Here is a 24,528-nt window from a genome sequence, read left to right as displayed (position 1 = left end):
ACTCTTCTTGCTAAGTTAGAAAATAATTATGTTAATATGTTACAAGTTTACTATTTTTTAAATTGTTATTTAAAAAAAATTCTTAGTTCTAATTTCTAATATGGCAACTATTAATTAGATACAAGTTTTAAAAGCCTCTTTAGAGTCCTTAATTTTTAAAAGTGTAAAGAATACCTCCAGTCAAAAAATTTGAGAACCAAAATCTAGTCTTTGCATAAACTGCTCAAATTGTACAAATTGGTCTAAAGCAATTACTCACCCAAAATGCAGGAAATCCCTACTTAAGAAGGCCTGCACCTCAAAGTTTTTACTTAGATTTTTTTTCCTACCTCTTGGAGCATACATGTTGATATCTAGCTTTTGAACCTGTTAATATGTGGCTTTCATTAAGCCCTTTCTTGATTTTTTTTTTTTATAATCTTACATGCTACCTGTTAGTTTGATCTGTATAATATTTTTTCAGCTTGTTTTGTACTTTATTTGTATACTTGTTGCTAGATTGTGAATGTTTGTGTGCCCTCCTGCCCCGAATTCACATATTGATATCCTAATGCCTGATATGAGTGTATTAGAAGTTGGGGTCTCTGGGAGATGTTTAGGTAATGAGGGTGAAGCCCTTCTACATGGGATTAGTATTCTTATGAAAGGGTTTCCACAGCACCTTCTGCCATTTGAGGCTACAAGTGTGCAACCTGGAAGCAAGCCCTCAATGAACCATTCTGACTCCCCCATCTTGGACTTCCAGCCTCCAGAACTGTGAGAAATAAGTTTATGTTGTTTATAAGCCACCCAGTCTGTGGTACTTTGTTACAGCAGCATGAATGGACTAAGACACTTCTCATTTCTAACAGACTATTAAGTCCGTGAAGGCAAAACAGTATAGTGTGGAAAGAGAATGTGCTTTGGGATCTAACACACTTGGATTTGAATTCTAGCTTCCTTCTTAGCAACTCTGAGACCCTGGGCACATTTCTTAAATTCTTAGGGCTCTAGTTCCCACATTCTTGAATGGGGATAACAAGAACTATCCTGTTGTCATCCCCACTGAATACAAGAGCTTAGCACACAATGGTAACTAGCACTATTAGAAATCTCTGTAAATCCTCTATTTCCAATCACATTACTTTGTTTGATAAGTACTACAGGCACTTGATAAATATTTCTTGAATTAGATGAATTGAAATGTAACATGTTATAGGACCTTTCCCCGTGAAGCAGAAAAAAAAATGAGGCCATAAGGTCATCTACTTTTTGTCTTTTAGATTAACTTTTTTGTTATAAAACACTAGGATTATTTTCTTTGTCTCTCTGAACCTTGTCTTTCTTTCTCATTCCTCTTAATGTGTAACTATAAAGTTCTCAATAGATTTTTGACAGAATCTATAACTACCTCTTAAGTATAATCTTTTGCTTCCCCTATGATTGCTCCTACTGTACCATTAGATTTTTCCACGAATTTGAAAGGTATACTAGTCTTTCTGAGATTGCTAAAGAGAGATTCTTTCATTTCCTTTTGTGGTGGCAAAAATACTTTTTTATACTTCTTCCATCAGACATACATCTTTAGCTTCTACAAATAAAATGGATTCAACAGTCTTAGCATAACCTAAATACACAGATGTCAGTGGCTGAATATATCAGAAAAACACATTTTATCTGTAAAAATTTTTTTCAAAAAATTCAGTGAAAATTTGCATTTCTTCATTATCAAATTATGACAGATCTCAGAGACTAGGAAAAGCCTCTCTCCTTGCCTCATCAAACTTTCAAGAAGCAACAGGTCTAAATCACTGATGCTACGAGTACTGTTAATTTCAAATTGTTTGGGGGGGAGGGAAATAATAGAATATAATCTAATAATAGTAAAAGAAAAACAGCCCAACTCCTTGGGAAATTTCTCTCCTTGTTTTTTTTTTACACGCTTCTGTAACCAAAGCATGTAGTTAGTGACAACATTTCTCAAAAAGACTCAAATTCTAAACATTTCTTTACATCCCTACATTTTCTTCTCCTGTATCTCGCCGGGCGTTTTATTCGCTCCTTTACATTCCTGTCATTACGCAATGACTGCACAAGACGAAACAGGCTCTCGGGATGGCTATCTGTTCCTAAATCTCCTTTCAGCCTCTGCAACTCGGTCCTGCCTGGGCGTCGCTCCCAGCCCGAGGAGCCTGGGGAAGGCGGCGCCCCGGAGAGCTGCGTCCGACTGCCCAGCTCCCTGCACAGCTCGCGTTCCAAAGCGGCAGAAGCAGAGCTGAGCACTGCCTGCGCCTCGCTCGTCTAGTGTGTACCGTCCTGTCCTTCTGCACCAGGGTGCTACTTACAAACGTTCAAATCGCCTTCACACAACACTCGACGGACAGAGCCGAGGCAGCTCCTAGAAAATCATTATGAAACTTGTACGAAGGGGGAAAGCCGAGCCAAGCGCCAAAGAGCAACCCAGGATCTCAGGAAAAACAACAGAAGAGCATTAAACAACAACAACATGTGTCTATACGAGAATGGTGCCTTAAACAGAAACTTATGGTGGCGAGTTCTCCCAGGTCCGTGAGAACAAAGGACAGGCGACCAGCAGAGTAAGGGCAGTGTCAGGGCGACGGGCACGCGCGCCACAACTGGGGAGACGGGGAGCACTGGAGGTGTGTCGCCCGCTCCCCAAAGAGGGTTGAACGACTCCCCTCTACCTATGCCGGACCGCGGGCCCCGGCCTCTCCATTTTAGAAGACAGCCACCCCTCTCCCATCCCCTCCGCCCCACGCCCCGTTCCAAGAACGCTGTCACCCACCTCCGAGGACCGTGCCCAGGAAGATACATTTCTTTTTGTGACGTTTGAGAAAATTCCACGTCGATCTCAGCATCTTCAGGCCCTGGAGGTGCGGGCTGCCTAGGGGGAGGGGCGGGGGGGCACCAGGAAGCCGTTTCTCTGTCTCCGGCCCTGGACCACCGACCCGGCAGGAACGCCGTGGCCCCGCTGGGTGCTCTCCAGAAATCGCAAAGGCGACTTTCCGCGGACTGTCACCCGAGCGGGAAGGGGGCGTGGACTGCAGCAGCCCGGCGGCGCTTTCTGTGTGGCCGCCGCGCCGCCGCCTCCACTGATTGGGGCCACCCAGGTCCGCCCAGAAATCGCTCCCGAGTGCCTCGCCGATCGAATCCCCCCGGAAACCGCAGCCTGTGCGCGCCGGGTTCCGGGCGGGGGCTCCCTGGGCGCCCGGGCTTCCGGCGCTGAGCTCGCTGCCGCCCCAGCGCGGTATGGAGGCGAAGGAGGCATCCACGCCAGCTACCGGCGGCGGGTGCTCGGTGTCAGCGGAGGAGATCGGAAAGTGGATGGAGGAGGCCATGCAAATGGTGAGGAGCCCGGGAGGTCGCTGCCGCGGGTGGGAACGTCTCCAGCTCTCTGCCCAGCCTGATCGTTTGAGCAAACGCCCCATGTGCTTTCTTGTCACCATAATCTCGTTGGCGCCACGCTCTCTGGGTAAACTGCTGGCTTGAGGCCATTCCCACAGTGGCTCTGGGGAAGGAAAAGAGGAAATACAGAAATTGTTTCTTTTTTGGCTGGCATGAAGTATGCGCCAAATGTCCCTATTCAGCTGCTGTTGGCACATACGTGCAGCGCTCCCTTTACTGTGAACACACTAGCAAATCCGCCAAATCACATTATTTTGTATTTATGACCCCTTGACCCCGTAGAAGGAAGGAAACTGAGGGTGTTTCTGGTAGAGTAGATAAACCAAGCCCCTGTATAGCCAGCCATATGCTACCATCCATCCATCCATGCATCCATGCATCCATGCATCCATGCATCCTGCTGCTTTCCCTTGCTCTGGACTGTTGATTGAGGAGGGCTCTAATCAGATTTGTGTATAATCCAAGCTTTCCCCACACTTACGTGTGTCAACCAGCTTTTTAACAAGGATAAAAGTGCATTCGGGATATATACAGGTATCCCCCCAAAATGTGTACACACTTTGAATAATTATAAAGGCAGTGTTTCAGCCCTAACCGGTTTGGCTCAGTGGACAGAGCGTCAGCCTGCGGACTCAAGGGTTCCAGGTTTGATTCGGGTCAAGGGCATGTACCTTGGTTACCGGCACATCCCCAGTAGGGAGTATGCAGGAGGCAGCTGATGGATGTTTCTCTCTCATCGATGTTTCTAACTCTCTATCACTTTCTCTTCCGCTCTGTAAAAAATCAATAAAATGTATTTAAAAAAAAATAAAGGCAGTGTTTCAAAATGTAATAGAATTTACAGGCATTGTGTGTATACATTTTGGGGGGACACCCTATCAATAATAATAAAAGCGTAATATGCTAATTAGACCAGACGTCCTTCCAGACTACCTTCTGGACGAAGCGGGGCCGGGTCCTGGGTGCCAGAGGGAAGCCGGTGCCAGCAGCTGGGGCAAGGAAGGCCTCTTGCACGAATTTCATGCATTGGGCCTCTAGTTAATTCATAATTATGTCTTCATTCACTCCACAGATGTTTCTTGAGTGCACTGTGCTTGGCAGTGGGGATTCAATCCTGAAACTGTTTTCGGCACCGTCTCTGTTCTCTTGTCACATTATTTTCTCTGCATTCATGCACTATTACAGCCAAACACTTTTCTCTAAGCCATGAGGCATTACAGCATCTATGCATTTGTTACATAATGTTCTTCTAAACTTGTTTCTTATGCTTTTTTTGAAAGTGAATCATAGTAAAAAAAAAAAGTCTATTTTATATTACAGCCCAGTAAACAGAATACAAATTATTTTATACTATACATACGAGCTTAGAGGTTAGACTAGCCTATGTGCAAACCCTAGAATGGCCACTGACAGCAAACTAAGATTCTTAACCTTCCAGCCTCGTGCCTTCTATAAAATGGGCAGATAGTATCTATCTGTTAGGGTTGTATAGGGAAGTTCTTCACTTGTTTGTAATAGTGGAGATTTGAAACAGTGTAAATGTCAAACAGTTAAATGAATACAGAGGAACACTGTGCAACCTTAAAAAAATCATGTGCTGAAAAATATTACCTAACATGGGGAAATGTGTATATTTCTAAATGGAAAAGGTAGACTGCTGAACCTGTATATACAGTATAAATCTATTTGACTTTTTAAAAAACTACAAACATGTATATGCAGGCAAGAAAAACTTGAAAATCTTCTGTTACAGAATAATAACTAAGTGGTTTTATTTTTTAATGTGGACATTTTACCCCTAAATTTTCCCCCTTGAACATATCTTACTTTATAATTAGGAGAAAAGATGGAGTGTGTGAGTGTTTATCAATATCTATCTATCTATCTATCTATCTATCTATCAATCTATCTATCATCTATCTAGTTCTATCTATTGAGAGAAAGCAAGTGTTCTAGAATAAATCAATTACATATTACTAGAGGCCCAGTGCATGAATTCGTGCACAGGTAGGGTCCAGCTGGCCTATTGGGCTGGGGGAGGGGACACAGGAGGTTGGCAGGCCGGCCCGCCCCCTGGTCAAGCTTCCGGTAGAGGGGACAATTTGCATATTAGCCTTTTATTATATAGGATTGTAGTATTCATTTTCTGGGTGTCTGGTATTGGTATAATATTGTGCTAGGTCTGAGGAAAATTCAAAAAGAAATCAAGCACAGATACTTATCCATTTCAACAATTGTGCTGTAATAGTTTCCTATGTTTTAGGTCTTGTGCCAGGTACTAAAGCTGCAAAGGTGAGCAAGTCAAGTTTGCTAGTGCGAGGATCGGGTGCTTGCCTCCCAGGAACCTACTATTTAATGGATGAACGTAAAACATGCACCAATGCAAAAGTTAGTAAGTAACATGCCCAGGGTCCAAAATTAGAGACAGAGGTGGGGGTATAGCTCAATGATAGAGCATTTGACTGCAAAATTAGAGACAGGTATAAAGTGCTATCAGATAACAGGCAACACAGTCCTGAGCAAGTCAGTGAGATCAGTTTGGGATGCTTACTGTGTTTTAAAAAGAACAAAAGCAATGTGAGCTGGTGAAAAGGAAGGGAGTGGTTGATCAAAGTAGGGTAACTGTCAAGTGCCAAGAAATAGAGGACTTTGTCTAGGGTGACGAGGTGAGCCAGCTATCTGTGTAGAAAGGGCTTCCTAACCTGAAACTATATAACAACGTTCTGTGCACGTGCCTGTTCCATCCCATGTGAGTCATCAGATGCTCAAAGGGGGTTTGACTGCAGTTTGCACAGACTCTTGGTGAGTCCCCAGATATAATTCCTATGAAAGAAAGAAAGAAAAAAAGCTGGAGAAAAAAACAAGTTAGCCAGGAAACTCTTAGGTAGAAGGTAACAACATCCAAAAGATTACACTACAGCAGTTCCTGCTAATGCATCGGTTCTCAACCTGTGGGTCGTGACCCCTTTGGGGGTCGAACAACCCTTCCACAGGGGTCGCCTGAATACATCCTGCATATCAGATATTTACATGACGATTCATAACAGTAGCAACATTACAGTTATGAAGTAGCAACGAAAATAATTTTATGGTTGGGGGTCACCACAACACGAGGAACTGTATGAAAGGGTCGCGGCATTAGGAAGGCTGAGGACCACTGTGCTGATGACACTCAGAAGCTCTGTTTTCCTCTCTCACCTTTAAATTCCCCAACCTGCCACTGGCAGCCTCCCAACTTCCACCTATCCTCCCCGCCAGCCTAACTTTTCTTTATTCTTCTAGGTTCCTGGTTCTTAACCTTTTCACCTTCTACCCAAACTGCCTCCATATCACTGACCCTTCTTTCTTGGCCTGTTTTTTCCTCAGGTCTTTCACCACACACTCCCAGTTTTCCTCCTGCTTCACTAGGCATCTCTTAGTCTGCCTTCCAAGATACTTCTCATTTGCTCCACCTTTTTTTTTTTTTTTTTTTAAACTTTTCATTTTGAAATAGTTATAGTTTCACAGGAAGTTGCAAAAAAGTGTCCAGGGAAGGCCCATATACTCTTCACCCAGTTTCCTGCAATGCTAGCATTTTATATGACACTAGTACAATATCAAAACCAGGCAGATGACATCAATGCAGTCTGAGTTTATTCAGGTTGCCTCAGCTTTATAGGCACGCATGTGTGTGTGTGTGTGTGTGTGTGTGTGTGTGTGTGTGTGTGGTTCTGTGTAATATTGTCACGTGTCTAGTTTTGTTTAATTACCACCAGAACTGCCCTTTTATGGCCACCATCTACTCCCAACCCTAAACCCAGGCAGCCACTTGTCTGTTCCCCATACCTATAATTTTGTCATTCAGGAATGTTATATACAAGAATATGTAACCTTTTGAGATTTTTTTTTCCATTCAACATAATTTCCTTGAGATTCATCCAAGTTGTCGAGTCAGTCAATAGTTCATTCCTTTTTATGGCTGTGTAGTTTTTCCGTGGTATGGATGTAGCGGAGTTTGTCTCAGTATTCCCCCACTGAAGGATGTTTGGGTCATTTCCAGTTTTTGGCTATTATGAATAAAACTTCTACGAGCATTCGTGTCTATATATGAAATGATGTATCGTATGAGCCTAAGATTTTATTTTCCTGGCTAAATATATGTGCAAGAGTGCAATTGCTGGGTTATGTGTTAAGGGCATATTTAGTTTTTTAAGAAACTGCCCAACTGTTTTTCAGAGTGGCTGTACCATTTTACATTTCTACCAGCAGTGTATGAGTGATCCTGTTTCTCCGTAGCCTTCCCAACATTTGGTGTTTTTAACTTTTCATTTGAGCCACTCTGATAGGTATGTAGTACCATCTCATTGTGGTTTTAATTTGCGTTTTCCTAATGGCTAATGTTGTCGACGTTTTTTCATGTACTTATTTGCCATTTGTATGCCTTCTTTGGCCAAATGTCTGTTAATATATTTTGTCCATTTTTTAAGGGGCTTGTTTGGAGTTTCTTGTTTAATTTTTGAGAGTTCTTTACGTAGTCTACATACGAGATCTTTGTTTAGTATGTGGTTTGCAAATATCTCCTTCCAGTTTTAGTTTGTCTTTTATTCCTCTTAAGGGGGTATTAGTTTCCTATGGCTTTGTAACAAATTGCCACGAACTTGGTGGCATAAAACAGTAAGTTTATTCTCTTGTTTTTCTGCAGGCCAGGAGTCAGCAATCAGTTTCTCCGGGCCACCAATGTTTCAGCAGGGCTGAGCGCCCTCTGGAGGCTCTAGAGGACATATTTCCTGGGCTTAGACTCTAGAGCAAGCATGTCAAACTCAAAGGCTAACATGGGCCAAATAAACAAGGTTTAAGTTTAGGTGGGCTGCAAAAAAACAAAAGCTTCAATTTTCATAGAAACGTAGGTTTATTTCGATAGAGACATGCTGAATACAAAGGGCTGAAATAAATAAGTAATCATTAACATAAAATAATAGAACATTTTAATAAAAATTAATATTTTTTCTTGAACATTAACTTACCAGACACTGAATAACTGCACAAGTTAATTAGTGCAACACAAATAAACCTATTTTTCTTGTCCTCTGAAAGCGAAATATTTCCTGTTGTGCACACCAAACAAGTCAGTACCAGACTAATGACTTGGCAATCGGCTGCTAAAATATTCGCTGCTAGTATTAGAGAGAAATGGTGTGCCTGCGCATAAGGCGCGTAAGGGAAATGAATGCAACATGATGATAGTAATCAGTCATTATCGAATGTTGTAGTTCGTTATTAATAATTATGTATAACAGGATATTGTAAAAATTAAGTTACAAAATTTTTATTAAAACCTTTCTTAAACACTGTTATATTGGTTGGGCCACAAAAATATTCGTTGTGGGCTGCATGTGGCCCGCGCGCCTCGAGTTCGACATGCTTCTTCTAGAGCAGCGATTTTCATATCATGGCACACAAACTAATTACTAAAATTCTGGAGGACACAAAAAAATTGGTAAAATTTTGATTTGTTCACACTGGACAGCTATTGTATTGGCTGTTGTCATTTTTTTACTTGACAGTCTGAGGGAAAAGAGGTCAGTGCCCCTTACTAGTCAGGTATTGCATGTTTTAAAAATTTTTGCGGCACACCAGTTGAAAATCACTGTTCTAGAGGGACATTCCTTGCTTGGCTCATGGCCACTTCCTCCCTCTTCAAAGCCAGCTGTTGCATCTTCAGATCTTTTCTCTGCTTCTGTTGTCACATTACTTTCTGCTTTCTGGGTCACATCTCTCTCTGCCGCTTTCTTACAAGGACACTTGTGATTGCATCGGGATCATTTCCTTTTCTCAAGATCCTCAACAAATATTTTTTGAACAAATAAATGATTCACCTCTCATGTGTACTGGGGTTATGTGTAATTCTAAGCTATTTTAAATGACACTATTGGCCCTGGCTGGGTAGCTCAGTTGGTTAGAGCATCATCCTGATATGCCAAGATAGGGGATTCGGTCCCGGTCAGGGCATATACAAGAATCAACCAACGAATGCATAAATAAGTGGAACAACAAATTGATGTTTCTCTCTCTCTAGAAAATTAAAAGTTGCACCTTTGTGTGATGCTTGCCTTAACTGCACTGACACTTAGCATCACCATCCTCCCTGCTGTCAGTCCTTCTCCTGGCTCTCCTTTCAGTAGTAGGCTATGGTGCATGGTCGTATTTATTTGTATGAATTCGCCAAACCTTGGAACTCTTTAAACTCTCAAACTTGGCATCAACTGGGCATGCTTTCACTATTTTTACAGGGACAAGATTAGCCAGGGGGTAGTTCGTGACACAATTCTGAAGGATGTAGTCTTACTGCTTTAAATACTGCCACCTTACGTTTCACCATTCCCCAGCCCTACCCCACCACTCCAGAGGGGAAAGGAGAGGTTCAGTTCACACACTACTATGTACCTCTCCTTTTTCCACTTTTGGCCAAATGAAAAATGTCAGTTGAGCATGCTTGAAGTAGCTAAGGAGCCCATGTTAACATTATGAAAAGAAGTTATTGCTATTATAAATAAAGTATAGCTGGAAGTAAGAGGCTAGTGCAGGAGACAGAACACTGTTTTCAGCAATGCCTTCAACTTTTCAGTACATGTGCCCTATGGTGTGTGTGGGTATGCCCTACACTTACATGGGAACCTAGTCTTCTAAGGTGTCTTCTGGCCTGCCAAAATAAGAAATGCCGTGCCTTCCCAGGAACAGCTGTCCTTGGATTCTTTTAACTGTACTGAGATGGAAATCTAAAGGGTTGCACTCTTCCTTTATTCTCCCTCAGTGGCATTATCAGGACATTCCCAGATAAGACCGGCCTGCTTCCGTTCTCTGCCCCCAAAAGGTATTCTTTCCTGTCCTGGGCCCTGGAGCTACAGTGGTTCACTCAGCAGAAGGGACAGAAGTAAAATGGCAGCTGGTGGTAGAGGGGAGACTTTGCAAATAGAATAATTAGTTTGCCATTCCCAGGGTGGTGGTGGTGGAGTTGTTCCTCAGCTTATTTTTCATTTGGGCTGTACTTTACATGCAGTGAAATGCATAGGTCTTAAAGGCATTGTTCATTCAGTTTTGAGAGATGTAAGCATCTGCGTAACCCAATTTCCTTATGTCCCTTTCCAACCGATCAATGTACACATCCCCTTCCAGGAAGCAACCACCATTCCAATTTCTCTCATTGTGGTTTAGTTTTGTCTAGTCGAGTACTTCTCATCCTCTGCTTTGTGTTGAACTTCTTTTATCCAGCATGTCTGAGACTCATGTGTGTTGATGTGTGTATCAGCACCTCATTCCTTTTTATTGCTGAGTTGTATGCCTCTGTGTGCATAGACCACAGGTGGTTCATCCATTCTTTTGTTGATGGACACCGGTGCTATTTCCAGATTTGGGCTATTGCGAATCAATCTATTATGACCATTCTTTTGCTGTTTTTTTGTTTTTGTTTTTGTTTTTTTGGTAGATATACAATCCCTTTTCTTAAAGAAACACTCGGGAGTAGAATTTGTCCATAGGCGATACGTTTGTTTACTTTTAAAGGAAACTTCCAAAATTTCTCCAAGGTGGTTGAGCCATTTTCCCCTAGAGTGCTCCTCAGCTTTTCTTGTCTCCCTTAGCGCAGAAGTCACCTGTGTGTTACTGGAACGCTAGAGGATATTTTCTGTCCTTTTTAGAGAAACAAAATTAAGCAAGTAGAATTTCAACAAGGAAAGATTTTTAAGAAAGGATTTATATCATTGATTCTTCTACCTCTTTGCAAGTATATATGTATATATATATATATATATATATATATACTCTCTCTGAAAAGGTGCATAGACCCTGGAAATTTAAGAACAAGAGTCAATAAGTCTTTTGATCACCTCTGCTCCCAATGAGGAAAAATACATCAGGGGCTCAGGACCTATGGAGGGATTTGTTCCTGATCTCCCTTCATATGGACACCCAGAGAGCAAAGGCACTAAGCACGGAACTGTATCTGAGAGAAGGGAAAGGCCAGTCGCCTTTCTTAGTTCTAGTATTTACACATGCGTTTACTGCTCTTGCTGCATCTATTTCTTTCCTGTAGTCCTTTCAAGTATTGAACATTACATCTTAGATTTTCCACTTTGTTTTTCAGGCCAAAGAAGCCCTAGAAAATATTGAAGTTCCTGTTGGCTGCCTTATGGTCTATAACAATGAAGTTGTGGGGAAAGGAAGGAATGAAGTTAACCAAACCAAAAATGTATGTGAGTATAATTGCATATACAGGGCAGTGACAGTAAAAGTGGATGCAGTTATCATAGCTGGTGAGACGATGCGTCTCTGTAGAGTCCAATAAGGTATCAATGGAAAGGTAGTTTCCCTAAACATCTCTTTTTTTGAATGCTTTTGTTTTCTTCTGATTCTAAAAGTGACACATGTTGACTTTGACACTTGAGTGAAAACCTAAGAGGCAGTTTTATTACATTGGTATGTCAGTGTAGAAGACATGAGTCTTCTCCATTTTAAGCAAAGCTAATATAGGAAAATTTCACTTTATAAAACATCTCTCTTTAACTCATATCATATTCTTTAGTAGCTCTAAAAGGATGTGTAAAGAAGCTATTTTTATTTCAGATAATTCAGTGGGATGAAGTCTCTACTACATGGAGTATGTACACTTTACTAGGTTGTGAGACTTTTCATTTATTGTGGCTAGGGTGGGAAGTTCATGAATTAAGGCAGCCCTTCTTGAATGTGGTATCACAACAGTGTGTCCCAGTAACTGTAGATGAAGTGTCAGATTTTATGATTATGAGAAGTACCTGGTGGACTCAAGGAGAGCATAAGCCCACTCTCACAGACTTTGATCATGTTGTGTGACCTTGCCAACCAGGGAATAAGCTGGTGTTGGTGCTAGTGCTATGTGGACTTTCAAGTTCATCCATCTTATCTATCAAAGACAGAGCTGAGTCTTAGTAAAACACATGCAAAGTGGGACACAGATTCCCAAAGCAGTTATGTGGGTGTCAAAATACCCATGAGATAAGTAATAAAGATAATACAGCTATTAGTGACTATATAGATACTATATTTGGGAGTAGAATTTTGTATTTTAGATAATTGTCATATCTCCCCATTTATATTTTGTGATTTATTTGGCAGAGTATTTTTAACATAAGAACTTTGAATGTCCTAACAATATCCATCTTACGGCCCATGACATGTGTTTCTTCTTTACTTTGAAATTAACCTGGATTTATTTTGGTATTCTGTGTCCTATAATAGATACCCTATAATCCCAGAATAGAAAGATTCCTGACCCCAAATGAGGAGACCTGAGTCCTACTTTGGCTTTAATGCCACCTCCACTCCCCTGTTACCACCGTTACCACCTGTTCCATTGTGCAGCTCTAATACGTTCTGTCTTAGCTTCTGGTTCTTCTGCCATAAAAGAGGAAGTTGCTTAATATGATTCATTCCAACAATTACTTATTGAGAACTATAGGGAGATTTGATTTAGATTCTGAATCTGATTTATAAAAAGCACTCGAGTTGGGGAAACTTTTTCAAGCTCCCCGGTGGGTTCTAGTATGCCTCCAGGTTTGGGAACCTCTTTTCTAAAATCCCTTCTGACTCTGAGTTTATAATCCTGGCTTTCATGGTACTTGGGCCATTGTGCCAGCATTTTTCACACCCTGTCCTTGGTCACAGGTAGATGAGCAACTTTCTGTTTACCCTACCAGACTTTAGTCTTGTTGAGGACAGAGAGTTTTTATTCCACACAGAATTTAGCACAGTGGCTTGGACATAGATAACACTCAATATAAGTTTGTTGATAAATGTGATGATCATGAATATATATATATATATTTATATATATAAAAGCTTAAGTGACCGGTCCACCGAGCAACCGGTCGACCTGTCACTATGTTATTTTTTTTAAAATACATTTTATTGATTTTTTACAGAGAGGAAAGGAGAGGGATAGAGAGTTAGAAACATCGATGAGAGAGAAACATCGATCAGCTGCCTCCTGCACATCTCCTACCGGGAATGTGCCTGCAACCCAGGTACATGCCCTTGACCGGAATTGAACCTGGGACCCCTCAGTCCGCAGGCCGACGCTCTATCCACTGAGCCAGACTGGTGCTGGCTTGACCTGTCACTATGACACACACTGACCACCAGGGGGCAGACACTCAATGCAGGAGCTGCCCCCTGGTGGTCAGTGTGCTCCCACAGCCAACCTCCCATGGTCTGTCCCCCTGGCCATCCGGGTGATCAGTGTTCTCCCACAGCAATCTCCTGCGGCCAGCCAACCTCCTGCAGTCCCTCCTCCCAGCTGGCCAGCCCTGATTGGGACTAGGCGGGACGGCCTCCATCACCGGTCAGGCCTAGGAACCCCACCCATGCACGAATTCGTACACTGGGCCTCTAGTTATAAATAATTATTGCATAGCAGAGTATATTATAGCATTATACAGCATGTGCTTCCCATAATTCAGATTGCTTTGAGAGGTATAGAGACCATTGTACCCCATTTTACCTATGGGTAAACCAAGACTTAGAGAAGATATGTAACTTGCTCAAGGCCACATAATTAGTAATGTCACAGTAAGGATTCATATTTAAACGTGGTTGATTCCAAGTGCTGTGTGATTTCTCCTGTATTCTACTGCTTACATGAGGTATCTGAGAGCTATACCAAAAATCTGTCAGTATATACAATCTTATCCCAAAGAAAATGGGAGACATTCAGTAAAAACTAAATGTAGATTTGCTTAGAGTGAAGTCAGTGATAACCTTGAAAACATTTGAAACCGGAGCACATTCTTATAAAAGTTTCAAGCTTTCTCTAAAATATTCAGAAATACTAGGATCATTTTTTTTTTAGACACATTTTCACTGTGGCATTTTAATTGAAGGAACATCCCCCAACTTCTTAGGTACTTACCAGTAACTAAAATATAGCATGATTCGTACAGCATTTCAGATGAAATGTCTTTTTTGGTGACGTTATTTTTTTTAAAAATTTATTTATTTATTTTTTGGTGATTTATGGTACTTGACCTGGGGACTATGTTGTCAACTGCTAAGGGTGTCCTGAAACCTCCATTCTTTAAAACGTTGGCAGAAACAGGAGGCCCAATTTTTTCGGTACTTATTTTTGAATATTTGCAGAATACAGTTACGTGTAGCAAACATTGTCAAGGCAAGCTCCTCTCTCTTTTCAGGCTACTCGACATGCAGAAATGGTGGCCATCGACCAGGCCCTAGCCTGGTGCCGGGGGAGCGGCCGGAGCCCCGCGGCGGTGTTCGAGCGCACGGTGCTGTACGTCACGGTGGAGCCGTGCATCATGTGCGCGGCTGCCCTCCGCCTCATGAGTATCCTTGGGCTAATGTCTGTTCCCTTCCTGTGAACGTGAAAGTGGCCGGACAGGTAACCTGTCCCTACAGAGAAGTATGAAACAAATTCTAGGAGGTGAAGGCCAAAAAGCTTTAGAAAGTTTTTTAAATAGTTAAGTAACCTTTTTAAAAAATGTCTATAAACATGTAACTAGTATATAAGCTAGAGATAGAAAAGCTTAGCTCTAATTTGAACTGTAATAGAAGAATAAATTATAATTTAAGTTAAAATAGGATAAAACTACATAAGGAAAGGTCTGGAAAAAAAAATGCACCTAAGGCTTGCCTTTGGATAATAGATTTTGGTGATTTAAAAATTTTCTTTCTCCGTTTATATATCTGTTTTTTAATTTTTAAAAAATATATTTTTATTGATTTCAGAGAGGAAGGGAGAGAGAAAGAGAGATAGACACATCAATGATGAGAGCGAAACATTGATTGGCTGCCTCCTGCACGCCCTCTACTGGGGATGGAGCCAGCAACCCAGGCATGAGCCCTTGACTGGAATCCAACCTGGACCCTTCAGTCCACAGGCCAGTGCTCTATCCACCTTGCCAAACCACCTAGGGCCATTTATAGTTTTTTATTCATTTACTTTTGCCATAAATACCTATTATGATATATGACAAATTTTGTCAGAAGTCAAAACAAATTAAAGAACAAACCAATACATTATGATGTCGTTGTTAATAAATGGGAAATTGATAGTTACAGCTTTTTGTATTTCATAGAGTAAGTGACACAAATATTGAGTGCTGCAAGTTAGTCTCTAAAGATTTAAAACATGTATGTAATAATTTAAAACTCAGTTTTACACTTGCATGTTTTTATCTACATACTTTACTGTGTATGGGTGAAACATTTGATCACTTAAAAAAAATACAGAGGGTTTTGAGTCTGATAAATGTACAATCTTGATAAAGAGGCTAGTTATGGTCAACAGGATTTTGTCCCCATCCTGCCGTACAGAGTGGTTCAGCTTTAGCCCGTTTTGTACGGGGCCACAGAACATATTTTATTTGGGGAAATCGCAGGTAACCATATGTTATCTTTACAAGGTGAACATCTCTGGGTTAAATTCCTGCCTCTTTGTTGGCTCTCGTTCTCTAATGATTCCAAAACAACTGATTTAGGAAAAACCAGGGAGAACACCAAACTGAACATTTGCCAGTGACGTATTTCGTGTTCATTCTCTTTGCAATTGTGAGATATTAATTTCTAAATCCTTTAAACCTCTTTTGTGTAACTGCATTGCATGATGTTTAAGTTTAAGCCTCAGTTTAGTTGTTTTTAAGAGTAGCATAAGCGTTCCTCTCCAGAATGGCCGGTGTAAATCCTAGTTTTGTCTTGAACTGCGCATTCTCTGTAGGACCTTAATTCTCTCACATAAATCCCGCTGGTTGTGTATGGCTGTCAGAATGAACGTTTTGGCGGTTGTGGCTCTGTTCTAGATATTGCCTCTGCTGATTTACCAAATACGGGGAGACCGTTTCAGGTAACATGAACTGCTACGCTTTTTCTTTCTTTCTGATGACTTTGATCTCATCATGGGCTTGTGAATGGTGAGCATGTGGTGGGTATACCCGAAACCATGATAGAACTAGACAGGCTCTCAGGACTGCTGGTCGAGTTCAGTGTGAGTGACAGGCAGTCATTTCCGGGTGTGTGCCCAGCTCAGAGTCAACCGAACCTGTTGGAGGAGCGTGCCCAGCCTTCCGAGGGATCTTCTGACAACCTTCGCCCAGGCCGGGAGGCATGCCCGAGGACACTGCCGCTGTTGGCGTTTTCACTCCATGAGTGTTCCCGGCTCCCTGCTCTACCAAGTTTGTGTGAAGCTTGGCGTCTGACAGTGACAGTAGATGCTGTTTACCATAAACACAGTGTTTTTGCACAAATTCAGTAATTTTGCTCGATTGCCACATACTATTTTTGGTGCGTAGCAATCAATACCTGTATTTTTATATTTTCCCTGCCCTTGATGTCTGAGCGGGTAGTTCCAGTGGAGTCCTGGGGGCACAGGCCAGCGAGGGTGAGGTTGAGGAGTAAATGAGAGCCCCCAAAGTGAAGGCCATGATTCTGAAAAATTCTCAGGGGGCAGCTTGCCTGGGTGCTGGGTAGAAGGAAGGTCATTGGGCTGTTTTCCCCAGCTTTATTGAACTATTGTTGACATCTAGCATTGTGTAAGTTGAAGCTGTAAAACATGATGATTTGACACATGTATATATTGTGAGAAGTTTACCAAAATAAGGTGAGTTAACACATCCTTCACCTCACATAGGTACCATGTTGTCGTTGTTGCTCTGGTGAGAACATTTAAACTCTACTCTCATAGCAACTGTAGTATATCTAGGGTATTATCCAAAGTCAGGCAGAAAAAGACACAAATACTGCATTTCACTTATATGTGGAATCTAAACGTGTTGAACTCGTAGGAGGCTATTTGTTTTGATGGGGAAGGTTTATGCAGCCTCTGTAGGCACAGGAGAAAGGGGCTCATTTTGAGCAGCAGGCCGAGCCTGCCAGCCCTCTGTGCTGCTGCTCACTGGGTCCCTCCTGTCCTGTATGCTGCCTCCAGGCCGGCCTCCCTGAAGATTCTGCTCTTATCCTTTCATGCATCTCAGAAGGGTGCAATGTATCAAGTTCAAACTCCTGTGACAAGCTTTCAAAGCCCTATATATTTTGACTTTGTTTTATCTCTCATTTCTTTCCTTATACTCCCTTAATAATTGCCCCTGCCCCATCAGCTGGTTTCCTCACACACAACCCAAGCTTGTTCTTATTCTTTCCCTAATATGCTCTGTTTAGCCTCTTTAAATGTTCTCTATCATTAAGGCAAGTTCAAGTTTCAGATCCTTACGTTACCACAATTTCGCTTTCTTCCTGTTGTTCTTTTCTCCCAATTAGGTACCAAGATAGCACAAAGTGAACACTTAAAAAATCCTCTATAGTAAGTAAGGATTGACAATTTTTTTCCCCTGTAAGGAGCCTGATAGTAAATATTTTAATCTTTGTGCGCCATTTATGTCTCTGTCGCATATTCCAATTTCTTTAACACTTTAAAAATATAAAACCCCTTTTTAGCTAACCATTTTTAGCTGTGGACAGCCAACCATAGCTCTATAGTATCAAACACTTAATGGGCCACAGTATATAAGAGCAGATAAAGATAACTAATGCTTAATGAGCCCTTATGATGTGCTAAGTTCTTGACAGGCATGATTTTATTTAATTTTATTGAATCCTCACAAATCCTTCTGGGTTAAATTGCTATAATTAAATACATTTTACATATGAGGAAACTGAGGCATAGAGACTTTAAGAATCTTACCCAAGATCACATAGTTCATAACTTCAATAGTAGTTAATTGAGAAATAATAATTAGTTGATTGAGAGTGATATTTGACAGGCCAGATAGCTATTCATTTGGAAACATACTTCCCATGTTACTAATATCCACAAAGTGTATTAACATGATCTGTTTATATAACTATGTATATATTGCCTTTTTTTATGGAACACAACACACATTATCTTAGGCCTCTGTTCATTCTGAACTTTCTCTTTTCATCAGTGCATTCCGGGGTATCGGGCTGAGGAAGCAGTGGAAATGTTAAAGAACTTCTACAAACAAGAAAATCCAAACGGTCAGTGTTCCCTACGGTATATAAAGTACCTCCCTTCAAACAAATCAGGACAAAGAGAGTCTGACACGGCCTGCCTCTTCACCTTCTCTTCTTCTTTTCTGTCCTTCTCACAGCACCAAAATCAAAGGTTCGGAAAAAGGAGTGTCAAAGATCCTGAGTTTGTTCTAACGAAGGACTAATGCCCCTGGATGAAATTCTTGCCTGAGTGCTGGTGACATCATTGAATCAGATGTTATATATCGTCCTTAACCTGTGGGAAAAATGGTCTTTCATCATTTCCTCTGTTAAAGGAACAAATGAACACTTTGACAAAGTCTGACAATTGCAATAAACTATTAATTAGTTTTTCCACAAGCTGGAAAGTAAAAGATTGAGGTTTTAGAAATTAGTAAGCAGGAAAATGCACTTCTTGCCAAAAGCATCACCAGTTCAGGACAGTGCTATCAGAGCAGGTACCTGTAGGTGCAATTACCTGGCATGTCTGCACCGGGCTGTGCCACTGCGGACCCCTGCTCCACGCCTGGCATTGCAGAATTGCATTCTTCATTCTTTGCAGCAACCATGTTCTCTCAGAGTGTTGGGGGCCCGTGACTTGCTTGGAAATTGTCTACGTTGCATACCTGTAGACCATGATTATATGGTCTTTTGAACAGATTTTTGCCTTTATAAAGCATTTAGAGAAAATGCATATTCTAAAACAAGTGCTTAAGTGTCATTTTAAATTGCAACATATTGCTAAAATAAAACCGTATTTGTGCCTTTTTTGAAGATGGATAATGTTAAAAATAGAAGATAAAAGCATAAAGGGGACAATTCCTTCTTTGTTATTGAGCAACTGTATTGGGAATCAGTGAACAAAACAAAGCATCCTGCCCTCATGGAGCTTATGTTCTAGCAGGGGAGACAGATACTAAGCAGAATAGATTATACAGCATGTGAGAGGGTGGTCCGGATTAGGCAAAACGAATGGGCATGCCATTGGTGGTGGGAATGCTGGTTGCACAATTAAATAGAATGGTTACTTTGATCTGAAATCGAATACAGTTCTTTCTTTTTATAAAAATCCAGATTTAGAATTTAAAGCCTGAAATTGTACAGTGTGAACGCAGCCCTGGGAAGGATATCCGCAGCAGGCACTCCCAGATATTCGCGCTGACGAGTGCGGTGCTGCAGAGCTGGGCTGCAGTGCTCCGCGTCTGCCCAGAAGGGGGCCTCCGCGTTCTACCGGAAGCCCCGCTCCAGGCCCTGGACAGCAGCTCCTCAGTTGCATTTCTTCAGTGGATTCATTTCCTTGATACAAAGCATCTGTATTGTTGGTTCTGCCATTTGAGCGATGTCTCTGACTTGTTTGTTTTGAATTACATTACAGGCTGGAAAGTAATTGTGAAAGTCTTTTTATATGGCTGAGAGTAGCAGCTAATCACAGTGACATGCTGCAGAGGATTTATAATTGCTCTATGTTGTACGTGTGCGTTTTTAACTGCATTTGAGTTTTATGGAGAAGAATAAGCATGATTTTAAATCCATGTTACATGTAACTTCTCTTCAATTTCCCCTTCTTTTAAGATTATCCTCTCGTTAAATTTTAGTGCTTTGACTAGTTTATTTCTATGTGTAGTCGGTCATAATTCATTTCTGGCTCCTTATGCTTTTCGGCAAGCAGACGTCATTGCACTTATTGTCTTCATATCATTTTCTGGAGGATTATTTGCAGACAAAAGAACTTGGAATCTTTCCTCCAGAGAATACCACCCAGTATGTCTGGTTAAGCATTGTATGCCAAGTAGGTTCTTAGTAAACAAGTGTTAAATAGAATTATTAATTGGAATTTTGGGGGAAATGAGCAATAAAGAGAATATCTAGGATAAAAAGCCAAAACCAAAAATGGTATGTGGCTATTTTAACCCAGAGATAGTCACTACTAAAAGGATCTAGAAAATAATAAAACTATAAACAGGAAAGGATAGAAAAGACTTACCAATATATGTATGTTCTGGTTTTGTTGTGTTTTGGAGAGTGGGTATTTTTCTAATTCTTAAGCATGGCTGAAAATTTTAATTTTGGTTATAACCTTTTTGATTACCCAGTGACTGACTTAGAAAAGTCTCCTAAATTTTTGGTCTTAGGCACAGTTCCCTGCCTAATTATTATTATTATTTTTTTTTTTGGCGGGGACGGGGGGCGGTCAGTATAGATGATGTATTGCAGATTGGAGGTTGGCACCTCCTGTGCTGGTATAGGACCATTATGGGGTCATAGGCATTAAGGCTGAGGAATTCTGACGGCAATTTCGAGGTGGTGGGGAGGAGTTGTGGATATCTGATGAGGCGATCCTGCTTTCTGAGGACTACATTCTCCAGCTACTTAAACATGGCTTAAAATATAAGATGCTCCAGTTAAAAAGATTGACTTCAAATGATTGATACTGATAGTGACTATCTAAGAGACTAGCTGAGAGACTTGCTTTGTGTATGAGATAATTCTGAAAGTTGTGGGATGCAAAAAGGTTTTAGAATTTCTACCCTATTTAGAGAGATTACTGGCAAGTGATTGCATATATGTTGTTGGAGTACCCAATGTTTACTGGTTTTTGCAATGGACTCTGCTGAGAATGGGTGGTATATAATGCTCTGGCAGGCTTCAATTGCTGATAAGAGATCATGTTAAAATATCTTTGCACTTTCATGTTACTTGGCACAAGCATCACTTCCTGTGTTGTATTTGGAATATCATGGAGACATATTAGACAGCCAATGTAGGCAAGAACTATTCATTTTTCCTTAAATTCTCTGTTTGGAAGTAATTTCAAATGATAGCAAAGTGGCAAAAATACCCATGCATCCCTTATTCTTCAAACCTATTGTTAACATTTTACACCTTTAGCTTTATTATTTGCTCGCTTTCTTCTTTTTCTCTATCGATATATAATGTTTTTTCTGAACCATTTGGTACAAAATTACATGCATCATACATCCCGGTCCTTTACCCTGAAATGTTTCAGTATTTCCTAGGCATAGGATATTCTCTTATATAATCACATTGATAGATTACGTTTATCTACTATGCCGCCCCCTACTCTCCCCTGCAATGTTAGATCCATTCTGGGGTCCAATATCATGTGTCTCATGTGTCTTTAGCTTCTTTTAGTCGAGCATTTCCATGGCCGCTCTGTTTTTTAGGACATTTAAAAAAATCATACAGTCCATGTACCCCAACTTTTCCTTTTTTTCCTTCATAATAGGGTTTAGTCATGATTAGATTTAGGTTATGCCTTCTAGGTGAGGTTATGTTCTCAGAGTGTCATATCTGGACGTACCCAAAAGCCATCTTCACCTGGTCAAGATTTTATCTGATGCTACACTATATAATTATTAGAGGCCGGATGAATGAAATTTGTGCAAGGAAGCGTAGGCCTTTGCAGCCCCAGCTGCTTCACCCCCCCCCCCCCCCCCCCCCCCGCATCAATCGCCACGCAGAGGGTGGCCTGGGCCTCCCTCTTTGAGGTGAATGCGGAGCTCCCTGATTGATCGCCCCGCTGGCTGGTGGTCTGGGCTTCCCTCTGTGGGGCGATTGTGGGGCAATGGCGCCCCCCCTGCCCCCCTTACCAATGGCATCGCACCCGCCTTGGCTGGCCTGGCCCCAGTGTGTGTCATAGCGTGGTCGTGGTTTTCTGGATGGTCGTTCTGCTGTTCAGTCGATTTGCATATTACACTTCTATTTTTATAGATTGTGTGTTTTTTATTTTTTTCCTTTTCAATGAATAAACAGTTTGGATTGGGAAACAGTTACATTGTTTTTTAAGTGTATTTGACATTGGTAGAAAGGAGGGGAAGAAAATTAATGACATAAATTTCAAAGCAACTGTTAAACTATTCGATTGTATGCTTTCTTTTTTATTATGTTTGCCAAAATTTACAAAATTCCCTAATAAGACAGTTTTAAAGAGGGATCTCTTAATAAAAAATTGAAAGAAGTATCAGAAATTAGTTCTTTCTCTCTTGACCACCTCAGCAAAACTAATAATTATATCAACTTAATTATATCTGATAAAAATAGAGTTTGGGAAAATAGGCCTAAGATGTTTCTGGAATCACAGATGGCCCGTAGTGATCCAATAGGATGTGTAATTCTAGGTAGGTAGTCATTTGGCCATAAAATAGTTTTCTTGGGTTTCCATAGAGACATCTAGACTTAAAATGTTTCAAGCACTGCTACATTTAAAATGAGCACCAGTAAAAATAGCAAAAGCCAAGGCTCTTTAAAAAAAAAATTAAAAATGTTTTAAAGTAGTGAGATTCCCGGTTAAAAATCCACGTTGAAGCCAAAGCTTGTCCTTCCCCGTCATTCTGCAGCAACTGGAGAAGAGGCACCGAGAACTGGTTTCCTGCCTTTTGGCAGAGGAATGAGACTACATTGACTTCATCCATGAAGACAGCTGCCAACTATTTTCTAACCCATAACTGTTAATTGTATGTGGTGAGGGAAGGGGTGATGGGTGATGTTATTTTTATGGGTATAAGTTCTGGTGAAAGTTTGACATCTTTAGGATCTTACGTTTTTTCAAGTGGAGTTAATAAAAACAGGCTCAGGGAATTACTTCTTACCTGATTTTTAAGTGAATGTTGCAGTTGAAGAAGCAGGAACTTGGGAGTCTAGCGCAGGAGTTGGCAAGTATGGCCCATGGGCCAAACCCAGCCTGCGGCCTATTTTGGTACCACTCACAAGTTAAAAATGGCTTACCTTTTTAAAAGGTTGAAAAAAATCAAAATAATTTAGTGACTGGTGAGCATTAAATGAAATTTAAATTTCGGGGTCCATAAATTTAGGTTTTTTGGAACGCAGCCATGCCCATTTGTTTCTCTGTTGTCTAGGGCCGCCTCTGACAACCATGGCAGAATTGAGTGGTTGTGACAGAGACCTGTCTATGGCTCCCAAAGCCTAACTATTTCCTGTCTGGCCCTTTAAGAGGAGGTTTGCTGCCCCCTGGCCTAGAGATTCTAAAATGTTGAGGTTGGATTTCCAAGGTGCTTGTTCAAGTTCTGTGATTTTTTGGAACTGAATAATGTGGCTCATTGTGCAACTGTGGTGAATTCCTTCAGTACCATGATTTTTTAACATTGGTTTATAAATGTGAAAGAGAGATCCAAGACACTGACATATTTATTCCACCTTAAAATATTTTGTTTCCTTATATACACTTTAAGAGAGTGGCAAGGAGAAAATAATTTATCATTTTATTAGTGTTTCAAATAAACAATACATTTTATTTATAATCATCATAATAAAAATGTTATCAAGTATTTATCATCTTTAGGAACCGTTACTATAATGTCAAAAGTCTCTTGGACTTGCCGAAACCGGTTTGGCTCAGTGGAAAGAGCGTCGGCCTGCGGACTGAAAGGTCCTAGGTTCGATTCCGGTCAAGGGCATGTACCTGGGTTGCGGGCATATCCCCAGTAGGAGATGTGCAGGAGGCAGCTGATCGATGTTTCTCTCTCATCGATGTTTCTAACTCTCTATCTCTCTCCCTTCCTCTCTGTAAAAAATCAATAAAATATATTTAAAAAAAAAAAAGTCTCTTGGACTCTTAAAAACCAGAATCTTAACAGAATCTATCTCCATACCATTCCCCTATCTCAGACCTTCCCCAATTTTCTCTGCAACACGTTTGGTAACCCTTTGATGCTAGAATCACATACACAAGTTTGAAAGAAAGACAAAAAATAAACATGTATTAGGTGTTCTATTATTATTATTATTATTATTCACCCAGCACTGAGTTTAGGACCAGGCCTTATGTGTAATAGACAAATACTAGGTCCAAATTCTAAATTGCATAGTAAAGAAGTACTTGAGGGAGACTTTCTGGAGGGAGACCAGCTGTGCCCTGAAAGGCACGTAGGATTTGGGAAGGTAAGCAAGAGGGTGAGGGTTAGCATCTGCAATATTAGAGTAGGAGAGCGACAACGATGGAAGACACTGGTGATGAATGCGTGGGCCAAGTGACTGTAATGAAGATCCCCAACTTCTTTCTGAGAAGAAGTAATTTTTCATTTTCTTTCTGATGTGTGATTTCATACTTGTTCCTGGAATATATGTGGTTTGGGT

The 24,528-nt window shown here is 41.0% G+C and overlaps 2 protein-coding genes across 9 annotated transcripts in view; one reads left to right on the top strand and one right to left on the bottom strand.

Annotated features, from left to right (window-relative positions):
* Positions 1 to 3,001, bottom strand: part of PEX3 (peroxisomal biogenesis factor 3) — a 29,024-nt gene extending 26,023 nt beyond the window's left edge. For both annotated transcript variants that reach the window (XM_036316067.1, XM_036316066.1), the window contains exon 1: positions 2,786 to 3,001. In XM_036316067.1, coding sequence (XP_036171960.1) covers positions 2,786 to 2,858 — 73 coding nt within the window. In that variant the 5' untranslated portion in view covers positions 2,859 to 3,001. The remainder of the gene's footprint in view (positions 1 to 2,785) is intronic.
* A 110-nt stretch (positions 3,002 to 3,111) lies between these two features.
* ADAT2 (adenosine deaminase tRNA specific 2) lies at positions 3,112 to 23,888 on the top strand. 7 transcript variants are annotated; one of them, XR_004968694.1, is made up of 7 exons: positions 3,116 to 3,345; positions 11,525 to 11,629; positions 14,604 to 14,754; positions 16,164 to 16,270; positions 17,680 to 17,722; positions 18,348 to 18,420; positions 18,534 to 19,454. XR_004968694.1 is itself a non-coding variant. In XM_036316075.1 (7 exons), exons 2-7 carry the CDS (start codon positions 5,761 to 5,763, stop codon positions 22,835 to 22,837), a joined length of 534 nt encoding a protein of 177 aa, XP_036171968.1. In that variant the 5' UTR covers positions 3,183 to 3,345; positions 5,669 to 5,760; the 3' UTR covers positions 22,838 to 23,888. The 7 variants fall into 7 exon arrangements, 6 of the variants coding, with proteins under 6 accessions (XP_036171965.1, XP_036171963.1, XP_036171964.1 ...); XM_036316075.1 differs by lacking the exons at positions 17,680 to 17,722; positions 18,534 to 19,454 and adding exons at positions 5,669 to 5,793; positions 22,773 to 23,888 and having other exon boundaries at positions 3,183 to 3,345; XM_036316070.1 differs by lacking the exons at positions 17,680 to 17,722; positions 18,534 to 19,454 and adding an exon at positions 22,773 to 23,888 and having other exon boundaries at positions 3,113 to 3,345.
* Positions 23,889 to 24,528: the final 640 nt, after the last annotated feature.

The sequence above is a fragment of the Myotis myotis genome, unplaced genomic scaffold (assembly GCF_014108235.1).
Source record: "Myotis myotis isolate mMyoMyo1 unplaced genomic scaffold, mMyoMyo1.p scaffold_m19_p_7, whole genome shotgun sequence".
In the NCBI taxonomy this organism is placed as follows: Eukaryota; Metazoa; Chordata; class Mammalia; order Chiroptera; family Vespertilionidae; genus Myotis; species Myotis myotis.
The sequence above is the reverse complement of the archived record's forward strand: the minus strand, read 5'-3'. Positions and strand labels throughout refer to the sequence as shown.

Excerpts from the sequence above, each read along its gene's own strand:
- ADAT2 (XM_036316070.1), top strand. The coding sequence starts at position 3,250 with ATGGAGGCGAAGGAGGCATCCACGCCAGCTACCGGCGGCGGGTGCTCG. Across the intron at positions 3,346-11,524 it reads TGGAGGAGGCCATGCAAATG|GCCAAAGAAGCCCTAGAAAA; the intron begins GTGAGGAGCCCG and ends TTTGTTTTTCAG. Across the intron at positions 14,755-16,163 it reads GGCTGCCCTCCGCCTCATGA|AAATCCCGCTGGTTGTGTAT; the intron begins GTATCCTTGGGC and ends ATTCTCTCACAT.